This window comes from Halyomorpha halys, unplaced genomic scaffold (assembly GCF_000696795.3).
Source record: "Halyomorpha halys isolate HHAL.00 unplaced genomic scaffold, Hhal_1.1 Scaffold1757.1, whole genome shotgun sequence".
Classification (NCBI taxonomy): domain Eukaryota; kingdom Metazoa; phylum Arthropoda; class Insecta; order Hemiptera; family Pentatomidae; genus Halyomorpha; species Halyomorpha halys.
The window spans coordinates 151,834-165,520 of record NW_027111483.1 but is presented as its reverse complement, the minus strand read 5'-3'; the positions used below and the strand labels follow the sequence as shown (position 1 = coordinate 165,520).

Sequence of the window (13,687 nt, the reverse complement as noted above, 5' to 3'; positions counted from 1 at the left end):
ATCCTCAATGCTCTCCTTACTTTTTCACAAATAAAATCATCCTTAAAGACCTTAATGTTCCAGATGTAACCGATCTAACCTAAACCAGATATCAATCCTTCTATTACAAACTCCCTAACCACCCAAAACTTTTAGTTTCTAGCCTGAAAGGTAACCTCCAGACCTTCTAATGCAGAACTATTATTAGAGTGCTACCAATGAGTAGTTTCTCTATATGCCTGTATCACTCTATTATGATCTTACATAAAATTTACTAGATGTATTTTTATGTAAATACAGTTGTAAATATCATTAAATAAATATTAAAAAATCAGGAATTAATTTTTGGCAACGACCCACATAAATCTTATTTCCCGCAAAGAATATTAACGGGCCGAAAAAATCGTTTTTCCATTTAATCCCAGATTGAATTGAATCAATGTAGTCAGTCTCATGTTAAGAATTTTACAGGGCCGGAAAAATCCAAGTGATAGCTGTTATCGACAGGCTAAGAAACATAAATCAAAAACAGCGGTTCCCAAACTTTTTTTCATGCACCCGAATTTATTCCTTAATGTTCTGAATATATTGGATAATTTTATGAATTGATTTATTTCATTGAAACTTCGTAATTCTTATTCTTCTCGACACAAAATATGGCGTAAAATTATGTTTGAGCTCGCGAAAGTCATATTTTGAAAATTTTATATTATCAAATAAGTAATTATTAGTTTTGTGACAAAAAAACGGTGTTTTTGTCTATATTTTCTAATTAGTCAGTATATCAAAGTGACTAGAATTGGAGTTTACTTTTAAAACTAAAAAAATATGTGTTCTCAATACGGGAAAAGAAAACAAAAAACGTTACTAAAATCATTGTGACTTACCTATCCATTTCTCTAAAGGGCTTTAGAGAATTTAGATTATTAGTTCTTAGGAAACAGGGTCTACTAAAAAAAAACCAAAGCATTGGTTCCGGATTGAATCCAATTTACCAAACCTTAGAAGAAGAAGTGAAAAATCGAATTGGTGAATTTTTGATTTATTCTTAATTTAAATATTAACATATACCACAGAAAGCAGCTAATATTTCAATAATTTGAAAAAAAATTCGTATTTTAATGTTAATTGATTGTGGAGTTCATCGAAGGATGCCGCCGACATCCTAAAGTAGTTATAAAACATGTTTTTCTGCCCGTACTTACTGAAACATATGCAGATGTAAGAACGTCCCCTTTAAATATTTTTTTTTAATAGGATGCTTCCATAGACGTCGATTGCTACGTTGATCCCGAGTACGACAATACAAAACCTATATTGGAATCAAACGCCATCTATTCATTCTACAAATTAGAGGAAGACTGAGTTTAAAAGGTACAGGAGCAAAGCGGCCTGGTAAAAATCCGGCTCATGTGCAAATGTTCTTCCGGATTGAGCTCACGGCAGAAAAGTGGGTCGGTTCCATCGGCCCGATAAGATTCTAAGCATGTAAAAGTGCCGAAATTGAGCTCTAATAACAGAATTTGGGTGATTTTTGGAAATAAATGACTGTTGTGAAAACTATCAAGATTTCTTAGAAACCTATAATGTCAACTATATTGTTAAAAAAATAGTTTTAACAATTCCTGGTCCAAATAATGAATAAATGCGTAATAGATTTCTTAATATGATAAATAATTTTATAAATCCTGAAAATCTCATTAGACAAATCTTTTAAGTACTAATATGTTTTAAAGTCTGTAATATGTGGTTTAGGTACCTGTACATTCATGTTTCCCGCCTCTGAAACGAGTTTTGTGGGAACTAAGTTTAAAAATGAGTTTTACTTGGGTACGGAATTTCTAAATTTAATTTCTGCCTAATAACACTTAATACTCAAACAAACTGCTCATTTAAAAAGTAAACACGAGGAAAACACATCAAGATCCTGAAAATGATAGGTAAACCTATACGGGAGGCTTCTGTTCATGACGTAACCTGAATGAAGTTGTTAGGCTATTAATTTTTATATGAGGATGTGACAAATGTTATTGAATTGGACCAGGGGCAAAAGTATGAGACCGGTTTTTTCCTCTACCTGAAAACATAGCGAATATTGCGTAGACGAAATACTGCTGTTATTGGCTGAAGAAGATGGTTAGTATTTCTGAGGGGTGCATTTTAACCGTTTGACTTCCAGTTGTTTCTGTGCGTTGTATTTATATTTAACGTCACTTTATTTGCATCATAGGTCAATTGTGCAGAGCTTTGATTCACTATGAAGTTTTAGTTTTATTTACTCCCTAATAGGTTAAATATTACTTCATGTTTTCATGGACATATTAACTTGTTAACTAATGAACTGAAATTGGATTTAAGTGCTTTTATTTTGAGAGATGTTATATATATTTATGACTTTATTTTTTAATTACAGAGTTTTTTTGGATTTGGACAAAGTGCTGATGTAGAAATAGTGTTAGATGGAGTTGAAAACAGGCCACTGGCTGAAATAAAAGCCGAAGATGGTAAGAAAGAAAGGCATCCACTTTATTATGATGGTGAAAGTGTCACAGGAAAGGTATGTTCTGTTTCTATTATTTAGGAGTGTATGTATTGATACAATATCAGTATCTAATATTAATGTTCTTTTTTTTTAATAGGTTAATATCAGGTTAAAGAAACCTGGTAGCAAACTTGAACACCAGGGAATCAAAATTGAGTTTATTGGACAAATTGAACTATATTATGATAGGGGAAATCATCATGATTTCACATCCTTGGTAAAAGAACTTGCGAGGCCGGGTGAATTATTGCAGAATACTACATTCAATTTTGAATTTCTTAATGTAGAAAAACCGTTTGAATCATTCACTGGTGTCAATGTTCGTTTAAGGTAATTTTTTTGATATGCTAATTAGTTGCTATTAAACAATAATGTCTTACTAGTTTTGTGAAATTATGAGGCTTTGTAATCTTTTATCATTATGTTCTGTCACATATATATAAATATTATGGAAGTTTGAATTAAATTATTATTATTAGTAGAAATTATATACTTTTCTAGAAGTAAAAATGTTATTAACTGAAAGAATTGATTACTAGGTAGAATACACATTATATATTCCAAATTATTTTATAAATGTGAAATACTATTGTATTATTATTCTGGAATTATATTAGTCTACAGCACATCCTGTTTCACTAATACTTCAGAGGAATAGATGTTTTATATTTTGTCTTTTTTGTTTCATTATTTATTTTTAACATCTGCAAAGTTTCTTGATACTTTTATTTGCTTCAAAAACATCCTATTCTTCTTTCTTGTCTTAGTATAGCAGACAAAGACAAAGGCTTGAGAATAGATTATGGTTCCCATTATATCAATTATGATATAATTTTTTACACATTTATTTTTAAAAGTTAACTTTTTTATAAGTTTCTCTAATATACTTGAAAGGGAGTGGTTTCAGTTAGCTGCTTTATCAATTTTTGCTTTCTATTCAATTAAGTTATATCAAGCAATTATATGTCATTGATTTCCTATTGTTATTGTTCAAAACTTGAATTACTTTCAAACTATGAATATCATATTTCTTGAGACCTTGGTGGCGGGCTGCATCAAGATAGCACTTTATTCATTTAGAAGTCAGATGGTGCCAGTGTAAATGATTGGTTTATTCCTTCCTCATTTCTTGTAAATAAAATTGATGTTTATATTAAATGCTTTTGTTACATTTCCCTGGGCACTAGGTGAAAAATGTGACATCAGTCATTATGAATTATTTTTTATTTCTGGCAGAAATTAATCCATTATATGTTTAAGCCAAATTATTTGTTTTATTTTTATGGATGTTAGCAGGATAATTAATTTTTGATATTTTCTGAAGCCGTATATCACATTTTAATTTCATGTTACTTTGTTTTTTTCAGGTATTTACTGAGAGTAACTATAGTTAAAAGGCTATCTGACATTATTAAAGAAAAAGATATTGTAGTTCATACTTTATCATCTTATCCTGAGCTCAACAACAGTATCAAAATGGAAGTTGGTATTGAAGATTGCCTTCATATAGAATTTGAATACAATAAAAGCAAGTAAGTAATCAAATAATAGTTGTAATGTTCACATTAGTGGATTACAAATTAAGGATTCCCTAGCTTATATTTATTATGGTGTTTATTTTTAGATACCATCTGAAAGATGTAATTGTTGGAAAAATATACTTTCTTCTTGTTCGTATCAAGTTAAAACATATGGAGATAGCCATTATCAAACGGGAAACCACAGGTTCTGGTGAGCTTTTGTTACTTAGTGATAGGTTCATTTATTTAATTATTTTTAATTCATGAAACATTTCTATAACTTTTCTTTCCATTCTTGCTTTATGTTTTACATCCTTTATTACCTAATTTAAAGAAAGTATGGTAGTAAGTCAGAACACTTATTTTGGGGTCTCAGTTTTCAGTCAAAGAAAACAAAATTGTTTTTAAATAATTTTCCTTTTTGGTACTCCATTCTGTTCTAATTTTTGTGAATGAAAAATTGAAGGAACTAGAAATCATTCATGCAATCTGTTTTTTAAACTGTCATCAAAGTGTAAGAGTATGGATTAGTTATAATGATCATCCATAGTGGAGTTATAGAGTTGTAGTCTAAATAGCCGAGGAGCGACCAGAAAATATTACCTTCCATGGCACTTTTTGTGATAGGAAGGGCTGACTACTTTGAATCTTTTTATTAAATGTTATATAATCGTATAATACCCGGTATTTTTATTTAAATTGCAGAGATTGGTTTTTATGGCATAAATATATGATAGCCGCCATATGTGACATTTATTAATTTCATTAAAAATACCTCCTTTTGGAGTGCTCATTAGGTAAAGTATGTATAAAGCATTTTCTGTTATATAGTGAACAGTTTCAATTATGTATATATTTTTCTGAACATTTGACTGAACACCATTAGACCAGCAACAGTTACTCCTTAATGATGCCATGCACAAAATTAAAAATAATTTAATTTAGTATTGGTCGATATTCCTTAATAAATACATGGTTTTCATTCTGTGGAAGAAAAACGGAAAAAAAAATTATTATTTTGAGTTTTTTTTAATCAGGGAAAAATTTGAGGTCAGGTCACATCACCATATTGACCTTAGACATGTAACTTTCAAACTATGCTTTTTGGTTTTTATAATGTCATATGTTTAAGATATCCACGACATGTGATATCTTCTTAGTAAATTTAAAATGACTCTTTCCAGAGTTTTAAGGGCCATACCCTCCACTAGCTACTAAAGGCTAAGACCTGGCCAGCTCATCAAACCAACATTTTGAACTACTCTTCAAATGTTCAATTTCATTACATATGTCATATCTTTTAGTTATCCATTAAAGGAAACATCTGATCATCACTTTTACATGAATTATATTAAATAAAATGTGGCAACCTGAATCAGTATTGTTTGTGGACTGTAATTTGGAGACTCCTGGCCCAAGTCATCCGTTGTCCGATGTTAAATCCTGTATATTGAAACTGATCTTAAGTGACTTTTATAGTATTTTTTTTCTGTGCAGATAAGCTCCAGAATTGTAGATTTTAGTGGTCCCATAACCAAGATGCTTTTATAAAGAATAAATAAAAATTTATACTTTTTATTTAAGAAGTGTTTAATCCATTATATAACTTACTTCTTTAAACTCTTGGTTCAAATCATTTCTCAGAATCAGTTTGGTTGTGGAAAATCCCTTTAATCAAGCTAATACGAGAGATTTATTTGCGATATTGTTAATAATGCCATTCATTTTGTATGACCTGATTCCTTGCATGGTTACTATGTTAATTCTAAAAATATTTAGTTAATAATTTTATTGATATATCTTTATGTGAAATTTTAAATTTATCAGGATACATTCTTAGATTTACAAAAACAATGCTTATGTGTCATTTACAAACATCGAGAAGCCCTAAACTTATTTTCATAAATTGAGTAAAATGAGTACATGTAAACTAAATAAATAATATTTGTAATTTATATTGTTTTTCACTCTGCATCGCCTTTTAGGCAGTATTTTATGTTAGTATACAAAGTCAAACATTATGTAGTCACATGTATACCCTTTTTTGCCTCACCACTGTCCAATGGTTTCCCCAAAATTACATTTCTTTTTTCTTAGAAAACTGCAGGTAGTTCTCTTTGTTTTAAAGGGGACTCATTGTATAGCTGAATCCCCACTATGATTTGCAGCACAAATCAGTCTTGCTGTCTGGAAGTTTAGACATTGTTGGCTTGTGTCGAAGTGTGCAGTGTGCTGATTCCAAACCACCAGGTTGTCGTTCTAAAACAAAAGAAGCTGGGCAACATGCTGGATGACATGATGGAGTGGTGATGGACAGATGACAACTTCCACACAAAAATCATTTAAGTACTACGATATGTGAAGTGAGATGAATCAAAAAATACTCTGTGTAAAGAGGAAGTGGGAAGATTTTGGTTTTGCAAAATAGAGCCAGGAAATATTTTACCTAGTTTTGAATAACATGAGAAAAGAGTTTAACTAACCTTGAAAGGAAATGAAGACAGGAATGGTTGATCATCTTGTACAATAAAGAGATAATGGGAAGGTATAGGAAATATTTCAAGGAGTCTCTGACTGGAAGAGATAAGCCCAGTCCAAGGAGCCGTACCCATCTCCAAGATGAAACTCAATAGGGTTACATGATCTGGATGAGGTAATTAGATACTTGGATAGTAAATGAGAAATGTTTTTCATAATATTTCTGGATACTGAATAACATATATTAGAAGGGATACAGAAGGCAGGAAGTGTAACAATTATCAAAATATATTGCTTCTTAGTGATCCCAGGAAAAAGTACTCGAGAATCCTGTATTAATTCTAAACTTGTCTATAATAGTTAATTTCAATTACCATACTATGTTTAGGATATTGTCTGTTAATTAGCACAAGGTAGTGTATAACCATTGATTTTAAGATTATTTAATTGATGGAAGGTACTGTTTAACTCCTCTTTCTTCAGATAATTTTTATGACCTCTTGTGGATTACTTGTTCCTTCCACCTAGCTATTAATCGTGGAAGAGAGGGTTGTTTGGATGCTTATGGTACAAAACATCTATCTAGATCATTATTTCCCCTTGAGGAAGGGTTTCTTATATCATTGCTTGTTATGCATGATTTGCTTTGAGATTGAAATGTAGTTATTAGTCGTAAAATTATCAATATTTTAATGTCTGTATTAATATTGATGAATTTGGCTACACTTGTGGTTAAAATCATTTTTTAAAATCTAATAAAGTTTTCTTTTGACCATTATTGTTGATGTTTAGTTGTGAAAATTTAACATTCACACTTAGTTATTAAAGTACTAAGTAAGTTATTAAAGGCCTCTTTCATTATTAGATTGATTATTTATTTTTTGTTTTAGGTCCCAATACTTTTGTTGAAAATGATACTATTGTGAAGTATGAAATAATGGATGGTGCTCCAGTTAGAGGAGAAAGTATTCCAATTCGAGTGTTTCTATCTTGCTATGAATTAACCCCTACAATGAAAGATATCAATAAAAAATTTTCAGTTAAATATTTCCTTAATCTTGTTTTAATGGATGAAGAAGATCGAAGATATTTTAAACAGCAGGTAAAGTATTTTCTTAATTAGTAAATTCATCTCCGATGCCAGTTTTATTTCTATGAATCGGATATACACAATGTGGGCTATTAGCTCAGTAATAGACTCTATATCCACGGTACGACTGGCATTCCTAATGTTTATATCACCTTAGAAAGGGTGGCTGGGCTATACCCTTTGTACCGGGTACCTATTTGTCAACAGGTCCTTATTAAATAAATATTCTAACCACCTCTCCTCAAAGGGATCCCTCAATCCACAACCCACAAGGATGCGCTCCCTAGCAGGAAGGTTCTGTTGAGAATTTACCAGTTCTCATACAAGCATTCTTATATCTGTATGATAATTTAAAGGGACTGAATTTGGAATGATACTATCTGGTAGTCCTATATGGCTGCTACCAGTTAGAGAGGTAGAGGAATAGCATAAACTGAAATAATTTGGCCATGTGATCATTGATGATCAAGAACAGACCAGAAGGAAAGTGTCCGTCAGGCAGATGTATTTGGATTACATCACCAGGCTTGGTAGAGTTAGCGGTTGCTCTCTTTCAGAAATGAGGGATATTGCAGATTATTGCGACAATTAGAGAGAGTGGATAATAGAGCCTCAATCTTTAAGTTTCATGTTTTAAGATACTTAAGATTCCAAAAATCGGAGTCTACTGTACATCATGCACTGCTGTTCATTGCTTTTAGAGACTTTTGGGCTGATTTATTTTAGATTTGACACCAAAGTCAGCCCATTATAGTCCTCAGAGTTAGACATTATCAGCCACCAATTTTTTTTTAGACTATGATTCTAAAATACTTTTTTATTGTTCTTTAATAATTCAGAGTATTGTTTTGTTATCCTTTAATTTCTATCCATAGACCTCAGGCCCACATTATCTCTCTGGGTCAGTAGTATAGACCATTGGGGATTTTACCTGGAAAGTTTTGATATTTTCCACTTCCATGTTTTTGAGGGTGCTCAACTTGATTTAAAGGTTTCCCACTCATTTTTTTCGGTATACATTAAACAATACATAAATCCTCAAAAAATTAACCTTTTTCAGTTTTTCATTTATAATAAGAGGACTATATGTTTATTTTAAAAAACCATCTACATATACTAAATTAAACAAGAGTATGTTATCATATTTTTTTTTACTGTGTAATGTTTTTGTTGTGACATCATTTAGTAGCATCTGCTGTTAATCCCATGGAGTCTACTGGGATTATAAGTTTCTACTTTGTGACCTCAGATTTTTCTGCCTAAACTCCCTTTCTGATCTTAATTAGATTGGACTATATTTTGTCTTATACTTTCGGCTTGTGTTTGCTTTAAAACAGGAAAAGTACTAGAATCAAAATTGTAGATAATTTACTCTTGTTTAACTTCATGTAATAAAACCTGTTTGAATAATACATGGCTTTTAAGTTATGAGTGAAAAAGAAAAAAATTATTGTTATTTTTATACTTTAAAAACAAAATCATTGGTAGCAAGGTAGAAATTTGTAATTAGATCCCTGAAAAACTGTAATAAACAAATTTTCAGAACTTTCTAATATATTCCATCAAGGATACTTTCTGGTCCTCATTTGACTGTACCCCAAGGGATTAAGAGCTTGTGATTTAAAACAATGTGAGGGATTTAAAAAAAAAAGAGAAAACAGAAAAAAACAATTACAAAAACTCTTGTTTAATTTAACTTTCTTTTTTATTTTAACCCATGATTTCCATGTTATGGGAGGAAAAATGGCAAGGGCAAAATATGAAAAATTCCTCTAGATGTTCCATATAAACTTCTTGAGCCTGATTGTATATAATATAAATTAAATGCTTGCATTCTTTGAATTTATATGAAATATAGTGCCATTCCATTCATCTTTGTGTTGAAAAAAATGTTTTTCTATAATTATCAAGGTTTCACTTTTAAAATCATCTAAAATATCGGATTATATTGTTAAAACATTCATATGTACATGAAATCATTATTGTTTAAATATTAAATCATAATCATAAGTTAATATGATTCAATGAAAACATGACTTAGGATATCAGCATTATGTATCATTATACATAATGCTGATATCCTAAGTCATGTTTTTTGAAAAACTTGTATTGTGAAGACATTTCAGTTGACTATTAGCTTAAAAAAAGGTCTTAATTATATTTTTATTAATGATTGTTTCATAAATAGGGTAGCACTAATGAATTATTCTTTTTTATTCATAATAAAATCTGTTTTTTCATTTTGTGAAATCTGTTTTTAGGAAATAACACTATGGAGAAAAGGTGACAAAGCTCTGAAAGGCCATAGCTCACCACATGTGCCTAACCACCTGGTCTCTGGAGAAGGTGGCCCTCGTGGTACAGAGCCACCAAGGCCAGCTCCTGATAATCAGTCTGCTTTTGAAGATTTCCAAAGAGACAATGATGATGAAGTAGAAGATAACCGGGAAATAAATGATGCACCACCTCAGAATGCTAACAAAGAAGAAGAACATCCTCCGTTGAAAGAAACTATCAATGAAACACAACAAAAAGATGACACTCAAAATGATGGTGCCTAATGATAAAAATGCTCATTATTTTTCTTCGGAACTTTAATTTCACTCCCACATTGTTGTGGTTGTTCATTGAATTCAAAACAGAAAATCAGACAAGACTGGGGTAATCTCGTTTATCTGGAATATTTATAATAATTTATCAACCTTACTTTTAAAAATTTATTTATTTAAGGTTTTATTTCTGCTATCTGCCTAATGATTATTGCATTTATTGATGCCAAATGGTATTGTTTTATATTTAGGGGAATATATTTCATGGAAATTTGGTTCTAGGATGGCGAGATTAGTTCTGTTTATAGTTTAAGAAAGTTTGATGGCATAGTAATAATCATTTCTATTGAACAGCTCTCTGTTTTATTGGATTCACTTAGAAATATTAGAGAGAATCTTTTGTTATTTCCTCCAACTTTTAATTTTAATTTATTGGCATTGAAATTTAATTATTGATTGAAAGATTAAATCAAAATTATGAATTGTTTGATTAAATCAAACAATTAAGGTTGTTAAAACATTTGTAAAACGAGAGAAAAATGTTGACTCTGAAAAAAGTTATGTCTTATTTCTTCATAAGTATTTATAGGAAGTTCGAATGTGATCTAATAAAAAATAAACTAATAATTAGTTTGGAAAATAAATGAAGTAATTATCAAATTATTATATTTTATTTATAGTCTTAATTTGTTATTAAATGCTTTATATTTTTTCTGTTTATTTATGAAAATTACTATAATTTTTATTTAATTCTGTCTTTGTTATGTTGACTTAAAAGAAATTTAAAAGATCTAAGTTTTCGTAATTGAATTGTGTATTCATTCTTAAAATTATAATTTAATTGATTTTTTTTTTATTTATTTAATTTTATTCACAATTAAGTTAAGAAAGGTTTTGATTTTTTTTAGCTTATATGTTTGGGTTATTTTTAATTGAATTGTAATTAGTTGATGTGAGGTCCAGCTATTTAATCAAGTATATTATTTACACGTGTAGAGTTTCAGTGAACAGGGAGTATAAAGTATTTCTGTATATATTTATATTATAATGTATATAAATAAAAATTGTTTATTTCCTATTTTGAATTTGTTATGTATGGCAAGACCCATAGAGAGTTTCTTTAGGAAATAATTAATCAATAAGACAAAAGGATAGAATATTAAGGCTGAATTGAAGAGAGAATGAGTAGCTCACTGTAACAATTCAATTTGATCTGGGGATACTTATAACTTACTTCTATAAAATCAATTAATTTATCATTAAGTGGCTGTGCATAACTCCAGTTTTACTATCATAATTAATTTTTTTGTATGAAAAATGGTAATAATTTTGAAAGTACTAGTTTCAAAAAATAAATATATCATTAAATTCAAACATAAGTAACAATAATCACAACTTATGAATTAACTAAATAAATTTACAAATTCCCAAATACAACATTTTTCACCTCAATCAGGTGACTTGTGTTAGTTAAATATTTTATTTTTTAGTCTAAGTTAATTTTTGGGAATAGATGTACTATAAATTCGTTTTATGAACTATTTTGAAATACAGAAAAAAAAGTGCTTTATTATTCAGAACAAGTTGTAATTTGATTTCTGCAGGGTGTCTACCAGACCTCGAAAAGTCAAGAAAATTTATAAAAAAATACTGAAAATTATACTAGCAAAGAGTTATGATTGCAAATTTGTGTTTATGTATCAGAGTTATTTGTCTCAATAAATATAAAGAATATATAACATGTGATAAATATACATAAGACATATTTAAATGTATTATGGTGTGTCCATAGATTTTTCGTGATGTACAATAATCAATATTGCTCGAAGAGCTAGTAGAACTTTGTTTCTCATAAGTAAATTAGGATAAAAAGCAATTATCATTGTTGTTTATTCCCTCATATTTTACAGTAAGATATTTTGCATGTAAAACCAAAAATTATATAGCACAATCAAGAATTCCATAAAAAGGTTTCGGTAGACACTCAGTTCTTGACAGATCATAGCCCTTTTTAATCAATGACTGTAAACCTCAATTTTAATATATCCATCCACAAATTATAAGTGTCTCCAATGTCTGATTCATGTTTATAGTAGAGTCCTCATTATTCTAATTTTGATTATTTTTTTTTTTTTTTTTTTGTTATCTATACTAAAGAGTCTCGATGTGTAGATTTTAATTAAGTTTAAATTTTGCAAATCTCCATGAGTTGATTTTAATTAAGCTTAAATTTTAAAATCTCCATGAGTTGATTTTAATTAAGCTTAAATTTTCCAATCTCCATGAGTAGATTTTAAGTGATTTATTTTGGAATAATCAGGACTCTAAAGTAATACAAAATGTATATATATATATATATACATCTACATCTACGTATACATTATATGTAAAGTACATGTATATTTGGAATATAAATGATTTATTATTGTTCACATCTAGAATATATATTTATAAATTGTTGAATGAAAAATTATAGGAGATTTAAATAATTATGCTTTTTAGTCATTCCAGATTATTGGTTAATATTAACTTCATTAGATATTCATTTTCTACTGTTTATTTGTTTCTTATAGTTATTATATTTAGTTATGTATGTTTTACAACATAATTTGCTATTCACCATATTATATTGATTTCTTTTCAATTTTTTTCCCAGGTTTTATGCTTCTGAATTACTATGATTTTGCTTGTTTGAACAATTTCATGTTTCTATGAAATAATGTTAACTTTTATCAAATTTACTGGTACAGATGAAACAGTAATAAAGGAAATGATGTGCGTCTTTCATCATTTTTTCCCATTTATTCTCCTTCGAGTTCAAATTAACTTTCCAAGTGTTAAGTGGATTACTGGGTGTGTACTTGTAGTAGTCTAATATGATTTTTACAAATTTAAATACAACCTAATTCAGGGGATTGGCATACTGTGACAACAAGCCACATGTGACTTTTTGTGGATAGTGTGTCTTTGATAATATTTTTGTGATATAAGTCAGAAATTGCAATTTGGTTTTAAGAAGTTATGAGAGAAAGCTCTCTATCACAATTACATAGAAATGAGATCATTACATTTTTCAAGTTTAAATGGATAAAGAATTATAAGCAATTTTAAAAATGAACAAATCTAACCTAAAGTGAAAGGAACTCTTGACATTTACTTGGAATCCTCTTAAAAAAAATTAAGAATTCATTTGTTCAAATAGTTGCTTGGCTAATAAGGTTTATGGAAATCATAATTTATATGTCTTGTTACTGTAATTAAGAACAAATTAAGAGAAAATTGCCCTTTGCATTCAAATAAGCTAACTATTTTCTAAATTTTATTTAAGAGACAAAATTATCTTCAATGTTATTACCAATCTAACCTCTCCATTGGCTCCAAGGCTAAGTAGTATTTAATATAATGACAGAATAATGGAATATTTAATATTAAAAAGGAACTAGGATAATAAAAGTAATTTATGTTTTAGATCTTTGGCATATCAAAAACAGACAATACAATTAACATGTAATGGACTTTAAGAACAATT

General features: G+C 29.2%; 1 protein-coding gene across 2 annotated transcripts; it reads left to right on the top strand.

The window, feature by feature from the left end:
• The first annotated feature begins 1,929 nt into the window (after positions 1 to 1,929).
• On the top strand, positions 1,930 to 12,945 carry Vps26 (vacuolar protein sorting 26). 2 transcript variants are annotated; one of them, XM_014436013.3, is made up of 7 exons: positions 1,930 to 2,115; positions 2,393 to 2,536; positions 2,619 to 2,851; positions 3,889 to 4,053; positions 4,146 to 4,246; positions 7,410 to 7,621; positions 9,871 to 12,945. In XM_014436013.3, exons 1-7 carry the CDS (start codon positions 2,113 to 2,115, stop codon positions 10,168 to 10,170), a joined length of 1,158 nt encoding a protein of 385 aa, XP_014291499.1. In that variant the 5' UTR covers positions 1,930 to 2,112; the 3' UTR covers positions 10,171 to 12,945. The 2 variants fall into 2 exon arrangements, with proteins under 2 accessions (XP_014291499.1, XP_014291498.1); XM_014436012.3 differs by having other exon boundaries at positions 1,931 to 2,115; positions 4,146 to 4,252.
• Positions 12,946 to 13,687: the final 742 nt, after the last annotated feature.

Excerpts from the sequence above, each read along its gene's own strand:
- Vps26 (XM_014436012.3), top strand. Across the intron at positions 2,537-2,618 it reads GTGAAAGTGTCACAGGAAAG|GTTAATATCAGGTTAAAGAA; the intron begins GTATGTTCTGTT and ends TTTTTTTAATAG. Across the intron at positions 4,253-7,409 it reads ACGGGAAACCACAGGTTCTG|GTCCCAATACTTTTGTTGAA; the intron begins GTGAGCTTTTGT and ends TTTTTGTTTTAG.